Here is a 27,121-nt window from a genome sequence, read left to right on the forward strand (position 1 = left end):
CTCTTGCTGCCCCATCCCATCCGGGCCACGGGCTGCATTTCCCCTTTGTGTTTTGTTCCGCACACACAGCGCATCTGGGAGGTTCCTTTGGTCACTGTTTTCTTTTTTTTAGGCTCTGCTTGTTTCACGCACTGTCACAGAAGGAGCTGAAGTCACTGATAAAGGGTGGGCACAGCATGGCTCATGGCTGCTATGAGGAATGAGGAGCTGGATTGCGGAGGGCAGTTTATTGGTCCTTCCAGTTTCCCAGGCCCCGGTGCTGCAGTGACTGAGTGCTAAAAGTCACCCATGTGGTGTCCAAGGCTGAGTGCGCAATACTGGGTTCTGCGGGGCTCCAGGCTTGGCAGAAGAAGGCAGGACTCCTGGCTCCACTGTGCTATGAGGGCCCCAAACACGGGTGGGAATCCGTCTCACCTGCAGCCCCAGCAAGTGCAGCCTGGGGTTCCACTGGTGGAGGTGTTGTCTTTGGTCTGGGGTGCTGACTCAGCTGAGCTGGGTCAGTTCCCTGCCTGACCGCACTGGTGACAACATCCCCAACAGGGCTCCTTCCCCCTTGAGGCTGGACCAGCGCAGCCTTCTGTGATTAAGGGGTCAGGGCTGACTCAGCGGCTTGGGGCCTGACTTGCAGCTCCTGTCTGCTACCCCACCGAGCTTGTGTGTCACCCAAGCTCATTACCACTCCTTGAAAGTGCCTGGATCTCTTGCCTCCCAGTCCTGCTCCTATTGTTCTTCCTGTGTAGGCAGTCCTCCCTCCTTCCAAGTTCAGCCCAAATGCTCTCGCTTCCCTGAGCCCATCCCTGACTTCCCCATGGGAGGGATTTCCTTCCCCCTCAGTGACCTCAGCCCTTTTTGTCCTTATGACCTGCCTAGTGGGGCCATGGTTCCTGCCTGAGCCTGTCTCCTGTGTGGCCCACAGTTTCTTGAGGGTGGAGACTGCTTTCTCCAGTTCTGAATCCTACACTGGCCCCTGTTTCCCTGCCTTATCTCCTACTGTGGGCTCTCACAATGTGTTGGTTTAAACGGGATTGAATGCAAACCAGCTCAGATGGCAGGAGCTGCTGTTTCCTTGTATCTGGGGTAGGAGGGTGGGGGGTAGTGGCTCTGACTCTGTCGTTGACCTGCTCCCTGCTCCATGCACAGCAGCGGAGGCTCCCCTTACTCCTTGCTGGGCAGAGTAAGTGTATTTGGGTGGAGGACAGGGGCCTTTTAGAGCAGCTCTAGCCTGGTATTTGAGAAAAAGTGCTAACACCAGGCAAAATGTAAACATAGAAATTTGGCAACAGCTTCACCCCTAGGGTTCTGAGGCAGTGAGAAGCAAGCTAAAAGGGACAAGGGGCTAGTCAGAGGGGCAATTAATTGAATCTTAGAGGGAAGACGATGATTGATCCAAGATCAGGCTTTCATGAAGGAGTTTCAGGCAATGTTTGTGGGAACCGGGCCCCCCTTGATGTCAAACTGCAAGAGCGGGGACCCTACTTCACCCACACTAAAGCCTCTTGGCCCCAAAGCCAGATTTCCTGCCCCTTACCGGCCACAGGTCCTGCTGCCCCATGGTCAGAAGCCTGAGCCTGCTTCCTGCCTCTCTCTAGGCCTGGCCATTTGTGGTGATGAGAGCCAGAGGGACTTGCCCCAGATGACAGTTGGGAAAATCCCTGCTGCATCAGTCATGGGTGCTACATCCCTGTCGGCAACACTTCCTGTTCCCTCCCAGTCCTGTCTTGCCAGCGGGAACAGGTATGCAATTCCTGAGTGACAAGAGACAGGCATGGCTGCCCCAGCCTTAGCTCCACCCCCTTCACAGCTGCAGCCTGGGTGAGGAGGGGGGCAGAGTCTTCCCCATGGTCTGGCCTCTTGGCAGGTGGCCCAGGTGGTCCAGGAGAATCAACTGGGATGATAAAGCCAATATGAATTAATAGCTGTTACTGTTTCTTGAGTCCTTTCTGTGCTCTGGGCCTTGTTCAAGTCCTTTCTGTGTGTTTTCTCAAGTAATTCTGCAAGGTGGATTTATTATGCACATTTCACAGGTGGGAAACGGGAGGAATGACTGGCTCAAGGTCATATAGCCAGAAAGGGGTGAGGCTGTCTGGCCCCAAGGTCTGAAGTACATAATATCTGGTTGTAAGCTTTGAGTGGGAGACTTCCTTTGTCTTTGGAAAGGTCTGATCCCAGACTTTGACGGACAGATACCAAGTCTCGGGGCTGGCCACCTTTGGATCAACCAGGCCAGTGCTTGGCTGTGGCCTTTCCTCCCAGAGCTCAGGGCAGAGCACTTGACCATTCATTAGGCTCTCTCACCAGCATGATCTCTTTGACTCTTCACAGCATCCATGGGAAGTAGGTATTATAATTCCCATTTCTCAGTTGTGGAAACTGAGGCTCATGATACATCAAATACAAGAGAGAAAAGAGTTGGGTCCAGAACTTCAGCCTTGGCACCTGCTGCCTCCCCTGCCTTCTTCCAGGTTGGGCTGCTGTGTGGGTGTGGGGGTGACTCAGGCAAGGCATGTGGGTGGGCGGGCGCTGCAGCTATGGCTGGTGGGTGTGGCCTGCTTGGCGCCTAGGGCAGGTGGCCCAGCCAGTTCTGCCTCCGACGCCTCATTTCAGCCATCTCCCTGCCTATGATGAGAGCCTCCCGCCGCCTCAGCCATAGTCCCTCTGGGGGTCCTTGGGCCTGGGACATGCGGTGATCTCAGAGCAAGGGCAGCCACCACCACCCGGACCTTACCAGGTGAGTCCTCACCACACATGGCAACCAGTGCCCTCCAAGGTCCTAGGGGACCCTAGGGCAAAGACCTAAGGGGTCCTTTAGGTCACATCCACCCTTTGCTGATAGGCCTTGGGGGAGGGGTTGGGAAGAAGCTTGGATCTCTAGCAGGAGAAACAAAGTTAGACGTGAGCTCTTGGCCCAGGGAGTGTGCCAGAGCACAGGTTCTGATGGACCCAGGAAACTTCCCTGAGGTTTGGAGATCTTGAAGAGGGGGAAGGGCTCACACCCTCCAAGGGGCAGAAGTGAGGTTCTTGTCCCCACCAGCAGGCCCCAGGGATGTGGCTCTCTGGGGCAGGAGTGTAAGGGGGTAAGGATGAGATGAGGTAGCCCAGAGCTTGAGAGAGACAAGGCCCATGCAACTCACAGGTGCTGAGCCAGCAGCTGCAGGGGCTCCCCGTGGCCCCCAGGCCTGGTCTGTCTTCCAGGGAAGGCCATTCCAGTCAGTATCAGGACTTGGGAGGCACTTCCCAGGTGAGGAAGCCCAATCCCAGAGACAGCGAGGGCAAGGCAGCGAGAGAGTCCCACAGGTGAGAATGCAGGGTTTGTGGGGTGACTCAGGGAGTTAATTATCACTGCTAATTATAGCTTCAGACCAGAGTTTTCTTGACCCTCTCCTGCCCACCTTCCCAGAATTGCCCCAACTCATGGGCCCAGGGCAGGGAGGAGGGAGCAGCCAGCTGTCATAGGTGAGAGCCATAGGGTCCTTGGGTCCATTCAGTCCATTTATCAGAAGAGAAAACAGAGGCCCAGAGAGGGGTAAGAGACATGCCCTGCATCCCTCTCCTTCACTCTTGGTTTAGCTCAACCTTTTAGCCGTATCTGGCCATAAGCCACTGTGGGCTGAGGAAGGTGGTAAAGGCCACCCAGCCTCATCCTGTAACTGTGGATATAGTCAGGGACTCACATGATCATGATTCTCTCTCAGTAGGATACTCCACCCACCTGGCCTTAAGGCCCCTCTTCAAAGGTCCTTGCCCCAAGGTACCTGCATTCCAACACCAAAGCCCTCCCCTGGATAACTCCTCCTTTCCCAGGGCTGCTAATTTTGGGGGAGGACGCCTGACCCATTTCCCAACCTCACTGCGGTCTGATGGCAAACTGCTCCGGACACTTTTTCCAGGAACTTTTCCTATTTGGACCAAGGTTACCAGTGGCCCTGGCTCCATCCCACCCACCTGGACTCTTCCTATAGAAATTTGTCCTCTGCCCCCACCTCCATGACTCTGAGGGAGTTCTCTGGGGGCTGTTCAAGTTGAGAATGACCCCCCATCTACTGTACAGTCACCTCCTGTCCACACAACCCTTTGCCCTGTCCATCTCATCCTACATGGCCAGCCTACGCTTACCCATGCCAATGGCCTCCACGGCAGCCTCCTCCCAGCCCCATGGCCTGGTCTCCTCCATCCTCCACTCCACCTTCCTCTAAAATGGCTGTCTCCTATGTAACCCAGGGCCCTCCCATGCCCCACTGCCCTTGGGACCAGCTGCAGCTCCTGACTGATGTTCCAGGCCCATACAACATGGCCCCACCTACTTCTGAGCCTTTCCCTGCCAGTGGTCCCCATGAACTCCCCAGGTTCTGCAACCACACCAGCTTCTTGCCACTTGCTAACTTTCTTGAGCCCTGGTCTTTATTCAGGCTTTCCTATACAGAGAAACCTCTAAGGTCCCCTTAGTGTCCTCAAAAGACACGTCAGTCCCTCTCTTTAGCATATCCCTCAGAGGGATGCCAACATGGCATCCAGCTCCATCAGTATGAACATCAGTAAAACAGTTCAAGACTGAGGGGCTGCCTCCTCTGCATTGGGGAGGGGGCTCCACTGCTCCCTTCAGGTGAGAAGGGAGTCCAATGGACAGATAGCTACAAGGCCGGTTGCACTCAGCTCTGGGTGGATGACACAAAGATAATCAGTGTGTTAGCTGCAGAGACTACCAGGGTGCTAAGAAATCCAAAACACCAGAGAGGCTGGAGGCTGTATTACTATGAGCATAGTGTCTGGAGTAAAGGATGTGATAGTCTTATTCTGTTGAGGATAGCTCTGAACACAAAATCTGATAAGGACATTAGAAAAAGCAGAGCTAATTCTTGGGAGTCCACCTGAATATTGGTGGCTGGAGATGATGTCTTGAGAGAAGCTAAGGGCATGGTGGTCTCTACCTAGAAGCTCTGTTGGGCTCTCCTAGGCTGCACAGGAGCAGGGATGCTGGAGTAGGGAGCAGGAGAAATTGTGGGGACAATCTCCCTGTCCCTGGGAAGAGTTGGCAGCCTGGGAAGGTGGAGAGTGAGATCCTTATCCTGGGGTATGATCAGGGGCCACATGGTGACACATGGGGGTCTGAAGCCCCCTGAAGCTCCTCCATGCCTACTCAACCTAAGCATCTGTCCTGTGATTGTGTTCCAGTCATGAATGTCCACACTAAGGAAATGGTGCCCCTCATGGGCAGAAGAGCTGCTGTCCCCAGTGGGAACCCTGCCATCCTGCAGGAGAAGAGGTCAGCAGAGATTACGCCAACCAAGAAGAGGTAGGGCTGGAGGGCTTGGTCACTGTGTTGTAAAGGCACAGGAAGGATCCTGGTGTCCATCCTCAGGGATCACTTGCCTGGGGTAGACCTAAGACTCTCAGTTCATCTGGGGTGACTTGGTGTCCAACTAGGTATAAATGGGGGGAGGGTGGGGAAATAGCACTGCATACTCAGGGGGCTGAGCTGGGGAAGTCAGTACAACCAGAATAATCAGGGAGGTCTCCCTGGAGGTATCAGAGGCACTGATGCAGAAATATTCAGGAAGGCTTCTGGGTGAAGCAAGGGATTTCTGGAGCCATCCTTGAAACAAGGAGCAAGAAAGCACATGGAAATTTCAGGTAGTCTGGGCCCCCAAGTGGGTACTTTTTTTACATACACCAACTACTTTCCTGTCCAGTGGGTGCTGAGCCACAGCTTATTCAAGCCCTTTAATGCCACCTGTGTAATGGGGACACCAGCAAAGGCACCAGCTCATAGGATGATGGTTAATTGAGGTTGTTGGCATAATGCTCTGTGCCTGGCACATAGTCAGTGCCCTGCACATGCTAGTGTTGATAGTGTTTTTGTTACTTGGAGATTCATCTTCATCATTGTCATTGTTATTATTATTCCAAAGAACCCCTGGGAACCGGATGGGGCTGGGATGGCTATGACTACTTCCCAGATGGGGATGTGGAAGAAGCAGGAGCAAGAAAAGTACTTCTCCAGGGTCATCCCTGGCCCCTGAGATGCCTCCATGGCAGTCCCCCACACCCTCAGCTGATTTGGTGCCCCTCAAGCCCGAATGGCCCTCCTCCCCACAAGCTGTGCTTTCACTAGACGCCGGTGAGCTCCAGGTCTAGTTCAGCTCATTCATCCTGCCTCCTCTGTGTCCATCCCAGGCCCCCTCTTGGGCCAGATGTGAAGTTGGTGCTTTCCTTTTTGTCTGTTGTTTTGAGTAATAATCACTGAAGTTTTTTATGCACCAGGGCCCAGGCTGGGGAGACAGAAAGAATGCCATCCCTGCTCATAGTCTGGTGAGAAAGGCACCCAGAAGAATGTGGGAAGTGTCCTGACAACCAGGCAGGATGGGGTCTGAGAAGGGGTGGGTCGTTCTGATCCTGTGGAAAGTCTCAGGGCACTTCCTGGATGAAGTGGTTTGAAATGGGTGATGGCAGGTGGAGAAGAAAGGAAAGAGCATCCCAGAAAGAGGCTAGGGGCGGAGACCAGTGAGGGACTGTATAGCTGAAGTGCTTTGTGGGTGGAGGAATTTTGGGGAACATGAGTCTCATTGGAGCTGGGTCTTGGGGATTGGTTAAGAAATTTAGACAAACCTGAGGGCGGTGGGGAGCCTAAAGGGATTTTGTGTGAGAGGGAGGGCATGGTGAGATTTTCATTTTGGAAACGATACTCTGGGTGATCTGTGTGGATGATGGTTTGGAGGAGAGGCTGGGAGCAGGGAGATGACAAAGCTCTTGGGAAGCCTGAGTGACAGGTGGTGAGGTCTGAACCTGGGTGATCAGGGATGGAGAAGAGGGGGTCGGGTCAGAAAGGTATCAGGATCATGGGGTCTGCAGGATCAGCTATAAGAAGTCGGGGACAAGGAGGACCAAGAGACATCCCCTTCATCTGGTGGGGGGACCTGCAGGGATGATGGGGCCATCTCTGACATGCTCATGTCAGGAGAAAGAGCAAGATGAGGAGAGACAAGCCAAATTCAGATGTGAATTTTGGCTGAGAAGTGTCCGAGGGACATCCAGGTGGAGGCTCCATCCTGGACTGTAGGAGAGAAAACTGAGTGGACACTGAGTTCAGACAGGTATTGGCGGGACTGTGGGGACAGCCTGGACCTGGGTGGGCTTGCTTGTCTAGGTAAGGGCGGAGGTATCCCTGAGCTAAGCCACCAAATACCACCCTCCTGCCTCTTTCCCTTTCCCCCTCTCACATTCCTAGGGGAGGTTTGGACCTCAGGGAAGGATTTCAGACAGGGTTTCAGGAAAATCCCAGGATCTTTCCACAGCCAAACTGCCTTTTCTGAGCCTATCCCTGTTCATGACTTAGCTGTAGACTCAGCTCTACCTATGGCCTCAAAAGCCAAAGGCCTGGGTGTGAGGTGTGGCTGTTGTCTCCTGAAATGGTAGCCCCTTCTTCCCAAGAGCTCTTTGAGGGCCCTCATGTGCCTATTTCCCCCCATACCCCAAAGGTTTGAGCATCTCCCTCAAAACTGAGTATAAGACTCAGCCTAGAAAGAAAAATAAAAATTCTATGTAAATAAAGAAGGCCAGTTTGATTAGTAAGTGAATCTGTACTAATGGTGGGATTGAAGACACCAAGAGGTCTAGGTGGGGAGAAATTTTTTTGGACCTGGAGCTTTTCCTCAACCATCATGCTATTTCTCATGAACAGCTACCACTATGGCCTCCTTACTGAATCCTGGGCAAGGTGACACCCTGGGATAGAGGCCCAGGCTGTTGAAGGGTATGGAGGAACGGGTCTTTTGGAGACCAGGGCCCTTGGGCATTTCTTGGGACAAAGTGGTTGGCCACACAGGCTCCTTCCCAGCTCAGGGGCAGTTCATTATCTTCAAAAGGGACAGAAATGCAGGAGACATGGTGCAGAGCTGTATGCTCACCTGAGTTAACAACATACTTGTGGTGCCCTCTGGTCTGGATCAAAGGTAGGAACAAACAAACAGCATATGCTGCATATTAGGAGCTAGGATGGCACATGGCCAAGACTTCACCATCTGTCATGATGGCAGGTGAGATGTGGCATGTGCAGTGGCAAATAGGGCAGGTGTGGGATGGCCCTCATGATCTAGCAGCTCCCCATCCCAGGAATTGGGTCCTTGCTCACAGTCAATAATCTTTGCAGCCCAGCTCTCAACACTTTTGTTCCCTGCCACCAAAGACTTCCTTCCTCAGACATAGTCCTTGCCTTCCTGCCATGGAAGCTTTTCTCATGTTGTGCTCTCTGCTTCTGGGGATTTTTCTAAGCCACAGATCTGCTCCAAGATCCAGAGCAAGTCCCACAGTGACAGAGCACAAAGCCCATTCTTGTCCCTGCCCTCAACTGAAGAACCTTCTCTTCCCCTGAGATCCCATAGCCCAGCTCCTCTCTAAAGAGACTGAGGTGCCTATTGGGATGATGTCCTAGCTTTGGTTGAAATCTCTGAGGACAGGATCCATAGAAGGGTCATCTCTTCCTTCCCTGCTCCCCAGGTTTCCTACACTGAGCATATTAGTAGTTTTTTTTTTTAATTTGTTTTAATGTTTATTTATTTTTGAGAGAGAGAGACAGAGACACAGACACAGCTCCAGAGGCAGAGGGGCAGAGAGAGAAGGAGACACAGAATCAAAGCAGCTCCAGGTTCTGAGCTGTCAGCACAGAGCCCGATGTGGGGCTCGAACTCACGAACCGTGAGATCATGACCTGAGCCAAAGATGGCCACGTAACCGACTGAGCCACCCAGGCGCCCCTAGTAGTTTTTAAGTAAGTGGGTGAGTCAGTGAAGGAGCAGGTGAGACAACAAGAGACAGAGGGGGTAAGTTGATGATTAAGTGTCCTGGTGGCTTAGCACAGTTCCTCGGCATGAGGGAGGACACTTCACAGTAAGATAAGGAAATATTTCTTCCCCTCCCTGGGGGCCTTGTTTTCCAGGCCTGGAGTAGAGAGATGCTGTCATGATCTGATTTTCTGCTCCATCCTTGAGGCCCCTTTGGACTCTGGGAGGAGGCCCTGAGAAGGAGGAGAGGTAGAGGAGAGGCAGGGGACCCTTCCTTAGCTTCATGTGCAAGACCGAGAAAAAGAGAAGAAAGCTTTGGGCAATGAGAGCCCAACAGGAGTCACTTGAGGGATGCAACCTCCCAACATTTAAAGTTTAAAGTTTAATCCTACCTGCTTATTGGGCCAGTCTACCAGTCTCTGCATCTACCCACTGATCTGCCCACCCAAGTACTCATTCCTCAGCCATCCATGTATCCATTCATCTAGCCTTCCATGTATTCATGCATTCGTGCACCATCTACTCATCTATCCACCTTATTCACCCATCCAACTAATCTGTCCATCTATCTGACCAGCCATTTTTCCTTCCTCGCATTTATCTTTCATACGTTACCTGTCCATGTTCTGCTCCTCTGTTAAGTCTTCTGAGTGTCAAAGCTAGTGCTGGGTTCTGGAGAATCAAGGACATTGCAGTTATAGTTCCTTCCACTGAGGATCTTACAGCTGAAGGTCAGTGTGTTGTCTGGAGCAGGAAAAGAAATGGCCGCATTGTGCTATGCCCTGGTCCGATCCGTGGGGCCAGTTCTGACCGATTCACTAGAACGGTAGCTCTTCAGAGCGATCTTTGCCCATTTGTGCACCATTTAATCTCCAGCTCCTAGAACAGTGCCTGATACACTGTGGGTGCTCAATAAATGTTTATTGAGTAGATGCACTACTGAGGAGCCCAGGCAAGCAGGGACAGCTTTAGGGTGGCATTTCTGGGGCACTCCAGGGATGCCAAGAGTGGTGATCAGACTGGATGACCTCTGATGCCCACTTCAGCTGCACAGTCCATTCGTGGATGATTTTAGAGCTGTCCTGGCTCCAGAGTCCAGGCCTTAGGGATTATCTGGCCCAACTATTCTCCATCCTGGGGGCATACAGGAGGTAGAAGCAGAGACCGAGGCAGACTAGAACCCAGATTTTGGGCTCCCCATCAGGGGTTTACTTCTCTTTTGGAAGAAGGATTTGATTTCAGGTCAGATCAGAACGTTCCTCTGATGGGCAGAAGATAGGAGGGTGAGGCCCAATGTGCTAGCCAGCCCTGTCTCCCACCGCATTTCTGTCCCCACCCAAGTACTGGATTTGTTCTGAGACTTCCAGGTTTGTGTGTACCTGGAGAGGAGAGGAATTCCCCAGGCAAGACCCAAGTCTCCCTCCTGTCTGCCCCATCCTGGGAAGTGCCTATGTTGGGCAGTTTCCACCTGCAGCTAATCCCTAGAGCTGCTTTGGCTGGAAGATCCAGAGGGCTGAGGGGAGAGCAGTATGGATACTGGTATAAACTTTGAGGCTGGAATCAGGAGTCAGGTTCTCTGACCAACTTGGCTTCCAGCCTGGTGGGGTGACTATGGATGAGCTGCTGCTCCAGCCTGAGCCTCAGTTCCCTCATCTGTAGAATGGGGCCATGATCCCTTCCCTGATGCCCTTCCTTCTGAACTTGATATGGCTGGAATCATACCTTGGGAGCTCTTCTGTGGTCTTGTGAGAAAAGGAGGGAGTGTGTTGATCCTTCTGGGCCTGAAAGAGGCAGGCAGCAAAGGCACTGAGGAGAGAGGCCAGGTGGCAGAAGGCCATCGTTCCCAGGTGAGGTCACCGAGCCGGCAGGTGTGCTGCAGCAGCCACGGCGTGGGGAGTATTGCAACAACTGACCGCCAGCCTGATCCTCACTACTCTGGATGTCATGAGAAGGCTTGTCCCTGAGTGTGTGACTGTGGGTTCCGAGAGTGGGCGTGTCTGTGTTTGTGGGCGTGTCTAAAGGTGAGGCCGGTCTATGTCTGGTTGGGGAGTCCTATCTTAGGTCTGTGTCTTGCCTCTCATGGGGCAGTAAGTCTGTCCCTTTCCTTGGGGCTTATCCAGGTCACAGACCCTGCGCCCAAGTCTCTCTTCCGGCCCTGGGGGAAAGCATGCTCTTCACTTGCCCCTCTACTGCTCCTTGCCTCCACTGTCCAAAGTGCTTTCCTGAGTTTTCCTTCTCCACAAGGGGTTCTTAGCCCTATACCCGGAATTTTTATATCCACTCACTGCTCTAGATCTATTTTCTGTGCCAACAAAACAATATGAGAGGTGGTCAAAGGGGGTTGAATGTGGGGGTGGGGACTGTGCCCTGGCAACCAGGAAAGGCCCTTGTAGATGTCAGCATCTAGGGACCTCTCCCTGGCAGGGCTCTTCAGATCTGAGGCCAGAGGGGCAGTTGGGGGGCATGATGGGAAATTGTGGTTCTTGTTGCCACGTTCACCATCGCTGGTGGGTCCTTTGCACCTGCAGACAGGCAAGTCCCCTAAGATGTTAGGCCACCCCGGTTGAGACCCCTGTGTTCATCTACTCAGTATTTTTAGTGACAAGAGTCACCCAAACCCAGCTTTGAATCTTGGCTCTGCTGCCTGCCTGCTGTGTGAGCTTGGGCAAGTCGCTTGACCTCAGAGCCTCCTCAGGCCCCCTGTGGAATGTAGATGATTGGGATGGTACCCATCCTCAAGGGCTGCTGTGAGGGAAGAGTGAGGCCACGAGGGACGGGGTCCAGCACAGAGCCGGCTGAGAGCGAGTGCTCTGTGTGGCTGGGCACTCTTGGAAGCAGGGTTGCAGGACACACAGGTGGACAATCTCTGCCCCAGCTCTGATGGCCTTGCTTGGGTGTCCCCACAGTGCACACTTCTTCCTGGAGATAGAAGGGTTTGATCCCAACCCCACAGTCTCCAAGACCTCTCCCCCCGTCTTCTCCAAGCCTATGGACTCCAACATCCGGCAGTGGTGAGTCCCGGCCCCCCTGCCCGGCCGTCCCCACCCCCTGCCAACCCAGCCCTGAGTTCCAGGGGGCGGGGGCGGTGACTCATTCTGGGCCACGTGGCCAGGCCCGGTTGCGGCATGCTACCATTGTCCAGTTTTAAACTCCTGTGTCCCTCTTCCTTTCCCCCACCCTCCAGCCTCTCTGGCAACTGTGATGACATGGACTCTCCGCAGTCCCCTCAGGACGACGTGACAGAGACGCCGTCCAATCCCAACAGTCCCAGGTGAGCCTGGCCCTTCCTCTCATCCCACGGTGTCCACCAGGTGGGTGTCAGGGACATGGGCACCAGGACCCAGGAGAAAGAAGCCTCCCTTCCCGGGGGCTGGGACGAATGTCTGGGCCTATGGCTGTGGCATGTAGGCATTTTTGTGGGGGGAGGGGAGTACTACATTTTATAAACTATAAAAAGTATTACCCATTCATTGTGAAGAATTCAAGCCACAGTATGAAGCAGAATGAGAACTTTAACACAATCCCGTCTACGTAACTTAAAAATATATGCATATAAACCATGAAACATCATATGCATTTCCGCAAGAACACACACAAACAAAAGAATGTGCGTTACCATGGTTGCCTATTCGGAGTATGGGGGCCCAGAGAGATAGATTTAAACAATTCAGACACCACAAAAGATGAAAGTGGGATTTTCCTTCCTCTACTCTCATACTTTTTTAGGTAATCACCATTAATAGTTCTTCCTAATCACCTTTACTATGTGTATCTAAATATGTGTGTGTGTGTGTGTGTGTGTGTGTGTGTGTGTGTATTTAAAAGCTTACTTATTTTGAGAGAGAGAGAGAAATAGAGAGTGTGTGGGGGAGGGGCAGAGAGAGAGGGAGACACAGAATCTGAAGCAGGTACCACACCGTCAGTGCAGAGCTGGATGCAGGGCTCCATCCCATGAACCGTGAGATCATGACTGAGCCCAAATCAAGTGTCAGATATTTAACCAACTGAGCCACCCGGGAGCCCCCAAGCGTATATTCTGAAAAAATGTGATTGCATTTGGATTAGGAGGGAAGCCTGCATAGGGCGACACGGATCCCAGGGGCCCGGAGCACTAATGGAGGGGGTTCTGGGCTTTGCAGCACCCTGCAGGCATCGTGGCTCTGGTGGGGGAAGGGGCGTGAGTGGGGGTGGGGGTGCATGTGTGGTGAGTTGGAAACACTTTCTGGCCTCAGTGCAAACCTGGCCAAGGAAGAGCAGAGGCGAAAAAAGAGGCGGCTGAAGAAGCGCATCTTTGCAGCCGTGTCAGAGGGCAGCGTGGAGGAGCTGCTGGAGCTGCTGGTGGAGTTGCAGGAGCTTTGCAAGCGACGTCGTGGCCTGGAAGTGGCTGGTCAGTGCCTGGCTCCGGCAGAGACGGTACAGGGCTGGGGGCCCTGCATGCTTCCTGCTGTCAACCTTCCCCCATGACAGCCCGTGAGGAGGGCGTGTGAGGAGCCCAGAATGCTGGGCTGGGGACTTTAAACCTGACTCTGGGGCAATGGGGAGCCATGAAAGGGCTTAAACAGGTAAAGGTCGTGGTCTGGCTCCTGCATGGCAGATGGGAAGGAAGCTATTCAGGCGAGGTGGGGACCGCAGCATCTGAGTGGGGGAAGGTGACCAGCTCTTCAGCAGTGGAATTGGCTGGACTCAAGGACAAGGAGGGCGAGAGAAAGGGAGGAGTCTAGGGTGGTGCCATTGGTGACTTGGTGGATGGTGGGGCCCAAGCTGTTAGCTTGGGGAGTAGCTTGTTAGGGGGAGGTGATGAGCTTTATTTGTAGGCTACCAGGAGGAGGCAGGCTGGAGATTTCAGGGTGTCAGCACTGAAGTGGACAGTGGAAAGCCACGCAGTGGGTGAGGTTGTCCCCTATAAGGGAGAGGGTACAGAAAGCAAAGAGCAAAAGGCCTCAGATAAGGCTCTCCGGGGCCTTGGGGGAGGAGTAGCTGGAGAGGGAGGAGGGGAGTGTGCAGCAGGGGAGGGCCTGGAGCAGGGTCTAGAGGTTTGAGCCTGCAGCCCCCACACCCTGCCCACCCCCCCCCAACCCCACCAGGAGCAGACAGGCCCCTCCTGCAGCTCATTCTGTTTCCCTCCCTGCAGACTTCCTTATGCACAAGCTGACGGCCTCTGACACGGGGAAGACCTGCCTGATGAAGGCCTTGTTAAACATCAACCCCAACACCAAGGAGATCGTGCGGATCCTGCTGGCTTTTGCTGAAGAGAACGACATCCTGGACAGGTTCATCAACGCTGCATACACAGAGGAGGCCTACGAAGGTATGCTGCCGTGCAGACAGGGATTGCAGAGGGTCCGGTGGGAGCCAGGCCACGCAGGGACACTGCTGTCACCGCAGAAAGCACTTAGCATTAGCACCACATAGCAAGCACGCCTCTGTTCCTTTGTTCTGCAGATAGCTTTGAGCACAGACCACATGCCAGGCATTGCCTTTGGCACCAGGGTACAGTGGTGAACAAGACAGATGTAGGCCAATGCTCCAAATAAGGTAATTTTAGATGGAAAATGCTATGAAAATAAAATAGAAGAAGGTAATTGGATCAAAAGTGACTGGGGACAGGCAACTTCAGAGTGGATAAGCGGGGAGGTAACCTTTGACCTGCGGTCTACGTGGTGACAAAAGATTTGGAGCAGGGCAAGGGCAAAAGCCTGAGATGGAAATGAGTTCGACACACTGGAGCAATGGAAAGAAGGCCAGAGAATCTGTCAGACAGCTGGGTGAGGCCAACACATGGCAACTGTCGTCATCGCTACCATGAACCACCCCATTTGGGTCTCAGTGTTGTGGTTTCTCTCTTAAATGGGCTGGAGAGGGGCAGGGAGATCAAATCTGAGATGGTGTTTCGCTGCCCAGCAAATCTGTTGTGAATAATCTGTAAGATGTGTCCTCCCTGGAGTTTTTGGATTCAGTACACATCCCATTAGGGTCTAATGAGGTACAGAGATGCTGGGCTCAGGAATTACTGGATGCCATCCTGCTGATATGCCATGGGGCGCTAACCATTGCTCTTTGCAGGTGATGGTCTAGCTCGGGCCCTCAACTTTTCTCATGGGAGAAAGTCATTTTAATTTTTATTCATTTATTTATTTAAACTACAGACTCTCTAAAGGGTTTTCGTTACATGCAGGAAAAAGTCAAAGATTGTGAAAACTCCACATTGTTGATCAGAAGAGAGGAAACCCAGGGAAGACTGCTGCCACTGAGTGCTGAGCTGCACACTGAGCTCCCTGGTGGCCAAAGCAAAGAGAGAAACTGGATGAGCTATAAAATGTTCTCAGCCTGCCACCAGGGAGTTGATAGTAGTCTTGTAGCCAGGGAGGTTTAGGCCAGTGCCTCAGGCTTATCTGTCCTGATTCTTCTCCCTTTCAGTCCCCTTCTGTCCCCCTTTCTTCCTGTCAGCATTACAGGGACTTACATACTCCCTTTTCTAGTAGCATGTTCCCCTTGAGGGTGGGGATGGGGTCTATCTTGCCCATAGTGGATTCCCTGGGATGCTTGGCGTCTCACATAAGATGTCCTTAATAAATGCTTTTCGAATGGGTGAATAAATGAAGATTAGTGTATTAAGGCTTTGCTGTCCCAGCTGCAACCCCTGACTTCTGTCCTTTCTCAGCCTCCCCTCACCCCTTCCTTCTTTGTTGGTGGGCTTGTTGGGGGCTGTGAGCACCCACTCTCTCTCCGCATGGTGGGAAGAGCCGTTTATTTCTGTCTTCCCAGAAACCAACCCCACCCCATTTTTTTCCCCTCTGATGGTATCTTCTGGCACCTTTCCTTCAGTCCTGGGTGCTGCCTGCCGCCTGGGGCTAAGGGGCTCCAGCACCACCAGTGTCCTCTTTTTCCTCACTCTGGGCATGTTACTTTGCTTTTCTTTCTGAGTCTCAGTTCCCCCGGCAGGCAGAGGCTAATGTTTCCTCCATATGCTGCTAAGAGGATCCAAAGATAACTAATATTTCCTCCATATGCTGCTAAGACGATCCAAAGACCACTTTTAAAATATTATAATTTTTAGCATTTTATTAGAGGCCTTCAGAAACGTGCCTTTTCCAAGGCAATTTATGTAGTTAAAACATTTATTATTAAAAGTTTTAACCATATATTTGAGATATTAGCTTAATGAACCATTATATATCCATTGTTGAGATTCAACATAACTATTTTTAATTACATAAATAACACATGAAGAGAGTTTCATTGTCAAACATTTAAATATTTAAATTAAGTTAAAAAAAATCCTTTGCCTATTTCCTATGGTCCAATCCAGAACTGATTATTATGGTGTGTAGACTTGGAAGACTTTCCTAGGCTTTCTACACATGTGTCTATGCGCACATAGAAGTAGATGGTTTTATTTATTCACTTACCTCCTTAACATAGAATAGTATGGTGCTGTTTGCATTGTTCTACGACTTGCCTTTTTTTTTTTTTTAACTATATGCCTCAGACACCTTCCCATCTCAGAATATGAGTCTGTATGAAAGTCTGTCTACTTAAAAAAAAATTTTTTTTTAATATCTACTTTTGAGAGAGAGAAAGAGGCGGGTAGGGGCAGAGAGAAACGGAGACACAGAATCCGAAGCATCTGCCTCCTTTTACCTGCTTAGTCTGAGGATGGCTGTCCTGTGGCTAATTTCACTATTCCCCTGTTGATGGCTATCTGAATGTTTTCTAATTTTTCACGATGACAATAGCACAGTGCACATTCTTTTTTTTTTTTTTTTTAATTCAAGTTAGTTAACATATAGTGTAATAATGATTTCAGGAGAAAATTCAGTGAGTAATCACTTACATATAACACCCAGTGCTCAGCCCAACAAGTGCCCTCCTTAATGCCCATCACCCATTCAACCCATCCCCCACCCCCACCCAACACCCGTCCAGCAACCCTTAGTTTGTTTTGTGTATTTACAGTTTGCCTCCTTCTCTGTTTTTATCTTATTTTTCCTTCCCTTTCCCTATGTTCATCTGCTGTGTTTATTAAATTCCACATATGAGTGAAATCAAATGATATTTATCTTTCTCTGACTGACTTATTTTGCTTGGCATAATACACTCTAGTTCCATCCACATTGTTGCGAATGGCAAGGTTTCATTCTTTTGATAGCCTAGTAATATTCTATTGTATATATGTACCCCATCTTCTTGATCCATTCATCAGTCAATAGACATTTGGGCTCTTTCCATAATTTGGCTGTTGTTGATAGCACTGCTATAAATATTGGAATATATGTGCCCCTTCGAATCAGCATTTTTGTATCCTTTAGATAAATACCTAGTAATGCAATTGCTGGGTCATAGGGTTAGCTCTATTTATAATTTTTTGAGGAACCTCCATACTGTTTTCCAGAGTGGCTGCCCCAGTTTGCATCCCCACCAGCAGTGCAAAAGTGTTCCCCTTTTTCCGCATTCTCGCCAATATCTCACAGTGCACATTCTTGTCTATGACCCTGTGCTCAGTGTGCACATTTCTAGGAAAATACTTTGATTTGGATTTTCTGGGTTCGAGGAAATGTATAATGATAATTGCCAAATTTGCCTCCAAAAAGTACTGCTTTATTCTCCCCCAAATACTCTTTCCCTCACCCTTCACTAATATTGGAAATTATCCTTTTGTTTGGTTTTGGTTTGGGTTTTTGCCAGTCTGGCTGGTGAAAAGTGGAAAAGTGTTAACTTGTTAGATTCTAACTTTCATTTTCTTGATTATCGGTGATTCCAAACAGGTTTCACTTTCTTCATTGGCCTTGTGAATTTTCTTCTCTGTGAGGTGCTTGTTAATAATTTTTTTCTCAGTTTTCTATCAGGTTGCTTGTCTATTGGCTAATATATCAGAAACTTTTAAAAACATACTGTCTCTATATGTCAGATATTTTCCCCAGCCTATCAGTTGCCTTTTAACCTTCTTTAAGATGTCTTTTGAAATACAGAAAGCTTTAGTTTTTATCTTATCAAACATGTTTGTTTTTCTTTTGTGGTTGTTTCTGCATTTTATAACTTGCTTAAGAAGGTCTTCCCTGCCAAAAGATTAGTTATAAATGAACTTTCCATTTTTTTTAAACGCCAAGTTCTTTAATCCACCAGGACTTTATTTTGTGTATGGCATGGCACGGTGGCCTCTCTCTGGAAAATGCTGTTTCTGGTGGGGCATTCCGAGACCCTTCCCCACCCCCAGCCTTCCAGTCCCTTCCATCTGGAGGCTCCACAGCCTCCACCAACAGGGTTAAGGTCCCTCCAGCCCCTTCCTGCTACTGCTCCCCTGTTCTGTTCCTCAGTCCCTGGGGCACCATTCTCCCAGCTCCTAGGCTAGTCACCCCTTCTCTCCCAATCACTCCCTCAGGCCATGCTGAGGACTCTTTCTCCTAAGGGTCTTTGGGCCTCAGCATTTCTTTCTCCTCTGGAGCGACAGTTCCTCACAAATCTGGGCTGAATCTAATGCATCCTCCAATTCTGCACCCAGAGTGATGGGAAAATACACAGGTAGAAAACCCCAAACTCTGGTCGTGTCACTTGCCTGCTTCAATGCCTTATGACTTCCCACAGTGCTCAGGATAAAGTTCCAACCTCTTAACCTGGCCTACGAAGTCTTGAGCCAGCCCACCCAGCCTTGATAAACTTGAGCGGTCTCAGCATAGAGGTCACTTCTGGGAACCGTGGCCCTGCCCCCCTCCGGCTATGTTAAGAGTTCCTGCTCTAGGTACCACAGCCCTTGCCCCTCCCAGTATCATAGCACTTAATTCCCAGTGAGACCGTGAGCTTCTCGAGGAAAAGAATCAAAACCACACCCCATGTACTTCCCTGTCCCCAGCGCCTGGCACGGGAGCACAGAACAGTCACTCCATCAATATTCCTTGCGTCCATGCGAATGAATGGAGCAAAGAATGAAGCTGGGATTCTTGACAGCTGGGCGACAAAGACCAGACAGGCAGCTAGTGTTTAGCTGTGGCTCTGTGGAGGGTGTGGAGGCCCCAGAGGAGGCGTCACCCAGGGCCCAGCCGCTGAGCGACCCTCCCCCATCCCCACCCTGTCCGCAGGGCAGACGGCACTGAACATCGCCATTGAGCGGCGGCAGGGAGACGTCACTGCGTTGCTCATCGCTGCTGGCGCCGACGTCAACGCCCACGCCAGGGGGGTCTTCTTCAACCCCAAGTACCAGCACGAGGGCTTCTACTTTGGTGGGTACCGCCCCCGCCCGGCACGGGCTGCCCCAACCGGCGCTGGGGGACAGGGCCTGGAGCCCCCACTGCTGATCCCTGCCTGCTCAACATGTCCAAGGCCCAGCAGTATAGAGCCGGGACCGGGGAGGCCGCAAGGGGCAAACCTTTCTGAACCGGACATCCAGGGTGGACCAGAGAGGGAGGGGCTGGAGAGGTGGGGAGAGAATGGGAGAGCTGCATTCTGGGGGCGTCAGCTGTGATCTTAGAGGGCACTTGGGCATCCAGTTGAGCAGCCCTGTGTAGGGAACCGAGACTTGGGGGACAAAGCCCTATTTTATAGGCGCAAAGACAGGTCCCCAGAAGGGGAATGATTTGCCCGTGTAGTAAGGAGCTGATGCAGGCACTGGGCCCAGTGCCTTCCAGGAATGCACCTAGGAAGTCAAAAGTAAGAGGGGAAAATTTCCTGACTCACAAGTTAGAGAATCCAAAAGCAATTGGGGTCAAGAAACTCTGGGTGAAGAAAAGATCATTACATATCCTTTAGATACAGTGAAATTCACAGTTTTAACGGACCGTTCTGTTCAGCTCCACAAATGCATACAGTTGTGTAACCACCACCACGATTAGGACAGGACATAAATAGTTCCATCACACCCGAAAATTTCCCACACAACTTTGTCAACCTGTCTTCCCACTCCAGCCCTTGACTGACAACCTCTGGCCTATTTTCTCTTCTGAGTGGTTTTTCAATAAGGACAGCCTGGGTCTGAGCAGCCAGGAGGACAGGGTCTTGTCCAGTCCATTGCCCAGCATCAGACCCCGTTGGAGACAGTGTTGGGAAATGTCTGTAAGGAGGGATGAAGAGAGGGAACAGGAGGGAGATTGGAAAGAAAACAGCAGGAGACCTGTTGTCCAGTCCTGGTTCTATCCCAGGCTTGCTGTGTGACCATGTGTGAGTCACCTGCCTTCTCTTTTTTTAACAAGCATTTATTGATCACTTACTATATATACCAGGCAGTGTTCTAGGTGTCGGAAATGTATCAGTGAACAAAACAAAGATCCCTACCCTCATGGAACTTATATTCTACACTGGAGGAAAACCATCAACAATAAACATAATAAATAAGAACACCATAAAATATGTTAGAAAATGCTAAGTGCTATTGAAAAAATAAAAAGTAAGGCAGGGGAAGGGGAATTGGGAGTTCCAGAGCAGGAAGGAGGTGGATTCCTATTTTAAATAGTGTGGTTAGGGTAATTAATTGAAAAGATGACACTTGCACAAAAGATTTGGAGGAGGTGAGGGAATGAACAATGTAGATACTGAGAAACAGCACTACCAGCAGAGCGGGTGGCCTGTGCAGAGGCCCTGAGGTAGGAAAATGCCCGGTATGTTCTAGGAAAAGGAAGAAGGTCGTTGTGCCTGGAGGGGAATTATGAGGGTAAGAGAGAAGATGATGTCAGAACATGTAGGGCCTTGTGGGCTATTGTTCTAACCTGAGCTTTTATTTTGGGTGAGGTGAGTCTCATGTGTTACTAGGGTCAATCTGGCTGCTGTACTGAAGGCTGAAGGTAGTGTTGGAGGGCCAGAGTGGTAGAAGAGAGACCAGTTAGGTTATAGAAGTGATGTAGCTTTAGCCTCCCCTATACAGGGCAGGTGTGGGGAGAGGTCACAGGGAATCTGAGGGATCAGTCCTGCTAAGGATATGGGCTTCAGTCCTAGGGCTTGGGGAACACTCTTCTGGTCTAAGAGGGAACTGAGCTCTGGCGCTCCCCCTACCACCCTCCAGGAGAGACACCCCTGGCCCTGGCAGCATGTACCAACCAGCCTGAGATTGTGCAGTTGCTGATGGAGAACGAGCAGACAGACATCACCTCGCAGGACTCGCGGGGAAATAACATCCTACACGCGCTGGTGACAGTGGCTGAGGACTTCAAGACGCAGAATGACTTTGTGAAGCGCATGTATGACATGATCCTGCTGAGGAGTGGCACCTGGGAGCTGGAGACCATGTGCAACAATGATGGCCTCACGCCGCTGCAGCTGGCTGCCAAGATGGGCAAGGCCGAGGTGGGGCCTGGTGAGGGGGCAGGAAGGAGAGCGGGGAGGCTCACTGCCACTCTGCCAGCTCATGGGCCTTTCTGGGGACTCCACAGATTACACCTTGGCCTGGGGAAGATCTTGGCCTTAGGTCTTGAAGTGCATTTTGGCCTGAGTTGGGTTTGTTCTGAGTGAGTGACCACACAGGACCACTGAGGTGCGGCGTGTGGGGCCCCTGCTCTGGACTTCAGTCCCTAACACTCTGTTTCTATCCCCTGCTCTGGAACCCTTTGTCTGGGGTCAGAGTGAGGGAGCTTTAAGACCACAGTGACACAATACCTCATGTGCTTTGTGGCTGAGGATTCCCAGGTGGCGAGGCACCCAAGCGGAGGCTGGGCCTGACCCTCTGGGCCTTCAGCCTCTCATGAGGATAGGAGTCCTGGAATGGCTGCTCTGGATCTGGAGAGACCTCAGTCTCTCATGTTGAACCTCTGAGCCGAGTCCCCAGCAGAGAGTGTGACTGCTTGCGGCCCTTTGTGCCCTGGTGGTGTGGCTGAGGAACTCAAGGCTTAGCCTTGGTGAAGAATCGATCTGGGGTGGGCTCCCATCTCTGTGGCTGGCTGGAGTCACAGCCTGGTCTGAGATCAAGGTCAGGATTCTGGTGGGGGGCAAGGCTCAGAGAAGCTTGCTCCTCAGCCTCCATGGTGTCTGATCCTTGGGAGGGAACTGAGGCTCCCGGGAGGCTGTGGGAGGACTGGGTGGGTGCAGGGGCTGTTGAACAATCACAGCTGTGCCAGCCTCGGGGCAGCTGACAAGGGAGGTGGGTGCCCCGAGGGCCTTGGGTCTAGACCCAGTGGTCAGGCCTGGGGCTCACAAGGGACCTTTTCATTCTCTTGTGGGGGAAGGAGGTGTTGGAGATTGGCTTCGACAGAGGAGGAATTGTGTGCGTCCCCACCCTCCCCACTGTCTCCTACCCATAGCTGGGACACAGTTTGTGGGAGGCTTTGAGGAGAGTCAGATTAGGGCTGCAAGTGGAGCTTCCTCTGAGGCCCCCTCCCTGCCAGCCGCTGAGGCAAGTGCTGTGTCCGCATGGAGCATGGCCCCATGTCCCCTTGATTCTCTAGAGGACAATGTGCTCCCCTGTGGCCAGTCCTGGGGATGGGGCCCCCTCATTCCTGGTCCCTTCTCTTCTTCATTCAGTGTTTTTGGAAAACTTTTCTGGACGATGCCCAAGGTGGCCGCCATGCTAGGAGTGGAGGGTGCAGAGACACTTAAGACACACCCTGTTCCTTGAGGCTTTTCGAGGCTGGGGGCTCAGGATGGGGAGACCTGCCTGTCCCTGGGAGCTCTCTGCCTGGGCTGTGGGGACAAGGCTCCCATATGAGATGACATGGGAATATGTGAGATCACGGCTCTGATGCTGTTCTCCCCAGCAGGACCCTCTTCCTGGGCCTTGGGTTGGTGCCCCAGGAAGCCCTGGCCCCTGTCTTGGGAAGCAGTGAGCTGGAGAGCAGTGGCTCTCCACTTTGCCTGCGCTTTGGAACTGCCCATGGAGCTTTACAAAACACAGATCTCTGCATCCCCCCTCCAGAGATTCGGACCGAATCAGCTGGTGGTAAGGGATTGTTGAGTGTTCCTCATGACTCTACCATGCAGTGGGGTTTGAGGATCACTACCTGGAGAGTGGGTTTCCGAGGCCTCTCTGCCAGGCTGGCACTCTTGTATCACCCCTTATCTGGCCCACAGTCAGTGAGCGAGTGAGCCTCAATGGGCATGGTCTTGACTGAGGGATAGGGAAGCCAGAAAAACTTCTAGTATCTTCTCACATCCGGGTCAAACAGAAATTAGTTCTCAGAATTGTCAATTCCCAGACTCTTCACTGAATGGGGTCCCCAACTGGTACGAGGATTTACGAGCTGATTGTGCAGCTTTCTGCATCGTGCAAAGGGCCTCCACACCTTTCGTCCCTGGTATTCACAGTCCCTGGAAGCAGACTGAGCAGCAAGTTTCATACCCATTCCACAGATAAAGCTGAGCCCAGGGGTCTTGGTGGCAGACGCACGGGCAGGATTCAATCCATCCAGGTGGGAGCATCTTCCCAGCCCTCCTCTACTGCTGTTTCTCTTCCTGTCCCCAGATCTTGAAGTACATCCTTAGCCGTGAGATCAAGGAGAAGCCACTCCGGAGTCTGTCCAGGAAGTTTACTGACTGGGCGTATGGGCCTGTGTCGTCCTCCCTCTATGACCTCACCAACGTGGACACTACAACAGACAACTCAGTGCTGGAAATCATTGTCTACAACACCAACATTGATGTGGGTCTCCTGGGAGGGCTGGGGAAGAGTAGGGGCGGGAGGCTGGCCTCTGGCCGGGGGCTCAGGGGGCACTGGGAAGACCCATGCCACTAGCTGGACATGTCTGTAGTCTTTTGCCTTAGCAGGCAGAGTTGACACAGAAAGGGGAGGGGTAGGGCAGGTGCTGTATTTGCCTGTTCCCAGCTGACCTTGGGTTGTAAACTTTTGTGGTGGGGGTCTCCTGGGCCCAGAATCTTGGCCTGGGCAGTGTGAGAGTGGGGGTGCGAGGGTGGGATGACTGGTGTTGATCTTATCTATCCTGTTTCTCCCCCTCTTCCCTAATGGTTCCAAAAACCCCCTTACCCTCTGGGAAGGCATAGCTGGAGCAATCAGGGAGGGCTTCCTGGAGTAGGCAAGAGGGGGGAGATCTGTAAAGCTGGAGGGGAAGAGAGAGGATCAGCAGTGAGAGGTTTTTGGCTTTTGGGGGAAGTGAGGCAGCAGGCTGGATCTTCATCCTCCACGTGTTACCAAAAGTCATGCTCCCCAGAGCCTGCTTTGTCTGGGGTCTCCCTGGAATCCTCATGGCAGCCTGACAGGTAGGGCAGTTTGATTGCTATCAACTTTATGGATGAGGAAACTGAGGCCCTGGGAGGGTCAGGGGTTTTCCTAAGGTCGTACAGTGAAGGGGGCCAAGTTGGGGCCATAACCCCAGTCATGGCCCTTCCCCCTCATAGCCCTTGCTTCCCACTGAGCAGCAGGTTCTCCTGCTGGAAACCTGGCTCCTGTGGGGTTCGGCCGCTGCCTGGGGGCTCTGGGAAAGAGCCTACAGAGTCAGAAATTACCTTCCCAACATTCCCAGACCAACCAGTCATGGGACACAATGACTGGCCCTTCTGCCAGGGGTGGTGCTGACTCAGAGCTCCCTCTGGAATGAAGGCCCTTTGAAAATGGTAGTGGTGTTCCACCCCCAGAACCGGCATGAGATGCTGACCCTGGAGCCCCTGCACACGCTGCTGCATATGAAGTGGAAGAAGTTTGCCAAGTACATGTTCTTCTTGTCCTTCTGCTTTTATTTCTTCTACAACATCACCTTGACTCTCGTTTCCTACTACCGCCCCCGGGAGGAGGAGGTACGTTTGCGCCTGGAGGGAGGGTGGTGCGATGGTCAGAGCTTCAAGACCTGGGAGCAGTCCCATGTGCAGATGGGGAAACTGAGGCCCAGAATGACGAAGACATTTGCATGGCATTCCCCAAGGGTCATCCTTCACAGTTTCTAGGGAACTGAATATGTCTCCAGTGCTTAGCTATTATGGGGAGATCTGGAGAGCTGGGAGACCCAGACCCTGCCCAGGCTCCATCTAAATCTAGAGCTGATTGGGTGTTTCTGCTGTGAGGGCCACAGGAAATGGGAGGAGGGGGAGGTCACTTTGAACAAGCTTTCCCATCGCTCTGGGGCTCAGTTTCCCATTCATTACACAGGGCCCAGAGTTTCAGCTGTGAGTGTCCTGTGCTGTGAGTATCGGGATACGGATGGGTTCTGAAACGAACGAATGCCATGAGGTGTGAGGGGCTAACATGGACTGGATTGTGTCCTCACTGTAGAGTTCCGGGCTCCCACTGTGAGTGGGGCAGGGGTAGGGAGCTGCCCTTCTTTCTCTCACACCCTACAGAGATCAGGCTTCGTGCTGGCCTCTGGCTCAACTTGAGGGTTAGGCATGTGTATGTGCATGGTCCCTCCAGAGTTGGCATGACCCCTGCCTTCCTCATTCCCCATTCTGCACCCATCCATTCCTTCCCTTCCTCCCAGGCCCTCCCACACCCCTTGGCCCTGACGCACAAGATGGGGTGGCTGCAGCTCTTGGGAAGGATGTTCGTGCTCATCTGGGCCACGTGCATTTCTGTGAAAGAGGTGAGTGGGCCGCAGAGCCCGTTTGGACTTGCCTGAAAGGCAGGCAGAGTGACAGCAGGCCTGCCTTTGATCCAGCCTGCTCTGCCTTACTACTGAACGGCTTTGGGGAGGCGTTTCCTTTCTAAGCTTTGGATTCTTAGTTACAAAATGAGAATAAATAGATCAGCAGGTCTGTCCTACCTACTTTCCACCTCTCCACCCCCCTGCCCATCTATCAGCCATTTATCTACCCTCCCAGCCACTCAGTGACCCATCTTCCTGTCCCTCCATCCACACATTCGGTCACCTGTCACTGACCCTGTCATTCATCTGAATTCACAGCATTTCTCCCCACTGTCCTTCTATCCTTCATCCATTTTCCATCTTTCCATCTGTTTATCAATTGATCACTTATCAATCCATCCATCTAACTAGTGAATCAATAGATACATGCTGAACACCTTCTGTATGTGGGGCCCTGGGGGGAGGTGATAGGGAGGGAGGGAATTTGTCCTCTTTGAGCTCACAGTCTTGTAGGGGATTTCAGATAGACATAAATATCTGCACTTTAAAATAGGCTACGAAAAGGGCCCTGTGTGGGGTCCAGACAAGTGCTCAGAGGAAAAGAGATGACTTTTATCTGGGGATACGAGAGGGAGGGAAGGCTTGAAAGCAGAGATGGCCTTTAGTGTGCGAGGGTAGGATTGGGCATGAGGACACTGGGGAGGAGGCCATTACAGGGTGGGCATGGGGAACAGCATACAAAAAAGGCTCAGAGGCGGCAAAGCAAGGCCGTATAATTTTTTTGTCTTTTTTTTTTAATTAAATTTTTAATTTTGATTTCAGTGCAGTTAACATAGTGTTCTATTAGTTTTAGGTGTACAATATAGCGATTCAACAATTCTGTACATTACTCAGTGCTCATCAGTATAAGTATACTCCTTAATCTTCATCACCTATTTCACCCATTCTCCCACTCACCTCCCCTCTAGTAACCATCAGTATGTTCTCTGTAGTTAAGAGTCTGTTTCTTGGTTTGTCTCTTTGTGTGTCTCTTTTTTTTTTCTCCTTGCTTATTTGTTTTGTTTCTTAAATTCCACATGTGAGTGAAATCGTATGGTATTTGTCTTTCTCTGACTGACTTATTTCGCTCACCATAATACTCTCTAGCTCCATCCATGTCATTTCAAATGGCAAGATTTCATTCTTTTTTATGGCTGAATAATATTCCATTATATATATATATATATATATATATATATATATATATATATATACACACACACACATATATATATATATACACATTGTGATATATAGCTATATATCTTGCATTTTCTTTATCCATCCACCTATCATGGGACACTTGGGCTGCTTCCATAGTTTGGTGATTGTAAATAATCCTGCAATAAACTTTGAGGTACACGTATCCCTTTGAATTAGCGTTTTTGTATTTTTTGGGTAAATACCCAATAGCGCAATTACTGGATTGTAGGATAGTTCTATTTTTAACTTTTTGAGGAGCCTCCATGCTGTCTTCCACAGTGGCTGCACGAGCTTGTATTTCCACCAACAGTGCACAAGGGTTCCTTTTTGTCCACATCCTCGCCAGTACCCGTTGTTTCTTGTGTTGTTGATTTTAGAAGCTGGGCCACATTTGCAGAATGGCAGGGAGCTGTGTGGCTGTACTGCTTTGCAGAGTCTGGGTGGGGATAAGGGGGTAGTGAGAGGTGTGAGAAGTTTGGGGGTGCAGCCATGCTTACCCTGGGGCTGCCTCTGCGTGCCAGCACAGATCCCCTTCCGTATCCCTCACTTGGGCTCCGGCTTGGCCTTCACACCCTCCCCCTCACTGAGTCTCAGTCCTGGGGAGACACTGCCTTCCTCAGATCCTCCAGTGAGAGGCATGAAGAGGGTGCAACTTTTCTTTCC

At 51.4% G+C, this 27,121-nt stretch overlaps 1 protein-coding gene across 5 annotated transcripts in view; it reads left to right on the forward strand.

The window, feature by feature from the left end:
* The first annotated feature begins 2,519 nt into the window (after window positions 1-2,519).
* The window catches only part of TRPV3 (transient receptor potential cation channel subfamily V member 3), a 36,590-nt gene continuing 11,988 nt past the window's right edge, over window positions 2,520-27,121 (forward strand). For 3 of the 5 annotated variants that reach the window (XR_008418557.1, XM_053892172.1, XM_053892173.1), the window contains exons 1-11: window positions 2,520-2,728; window positions 5,170-5,290; window positions 11,681-11,785; window positions 11,959-12,045; window positions 13,007-13,161; window positions 13,906-14,082; window positions 18,848-18,988; window positions 20,761-21,041; window positions 23,149-23,325; window positions 24,276-24,434; window positions 25,112-25,213. Coding sequence is in view for 4 of the 5 variants with exons in the window: in XM_053892172.1 (XP_053748147.1) it covers window positions 5,172-5,290; window positions 11,681-11,785; window positions 11,959-12,045; window positions 13,007-13,161; window positions 13,906-14,082; window positions 18,848-18,988; window positions 20,761-21,041; window positions 23,149-23,325; window positions 24,276-24,434; window positions 25,112-25,213 (1,503 nt within the window). In the remaining variant the exon portion in view is untranslated. The remainder of the gene's footprint in view (window positions 2,729-5,169; window positions 5,291-11,680; window positions 11,786-11,958; window positions 12,046-13,006; window positions 13,162-13,905; window positions 14,083-18,847; window positions 18,989-20,760; window positions 21,042-23,148; window positions 23,326-24,275; window positions 24,435-25,111; window positions 25,214-27,121) is intronic. The other 2 variants (XM_053892170.1, XM_053892171.1) reach the window with 2 other exon arrangements.

The sequence above is a fragment of the Panthera pardus genome, unplaced genomic scaffold (assembly GCF_024362965.1).
Source record: "Panthera pardus isolate Hobbes unplaced genomic scaffold, ASM2436296v1 HiC_scaffold_3, whole genome shotgun sequence".
Taxonomy (NCBI): domain Eukaryota; kingdom Metazoa; phylum Chordata; class Mammalia; order Carnivora; family Felidae; genus Panthera; species Panthera pardus.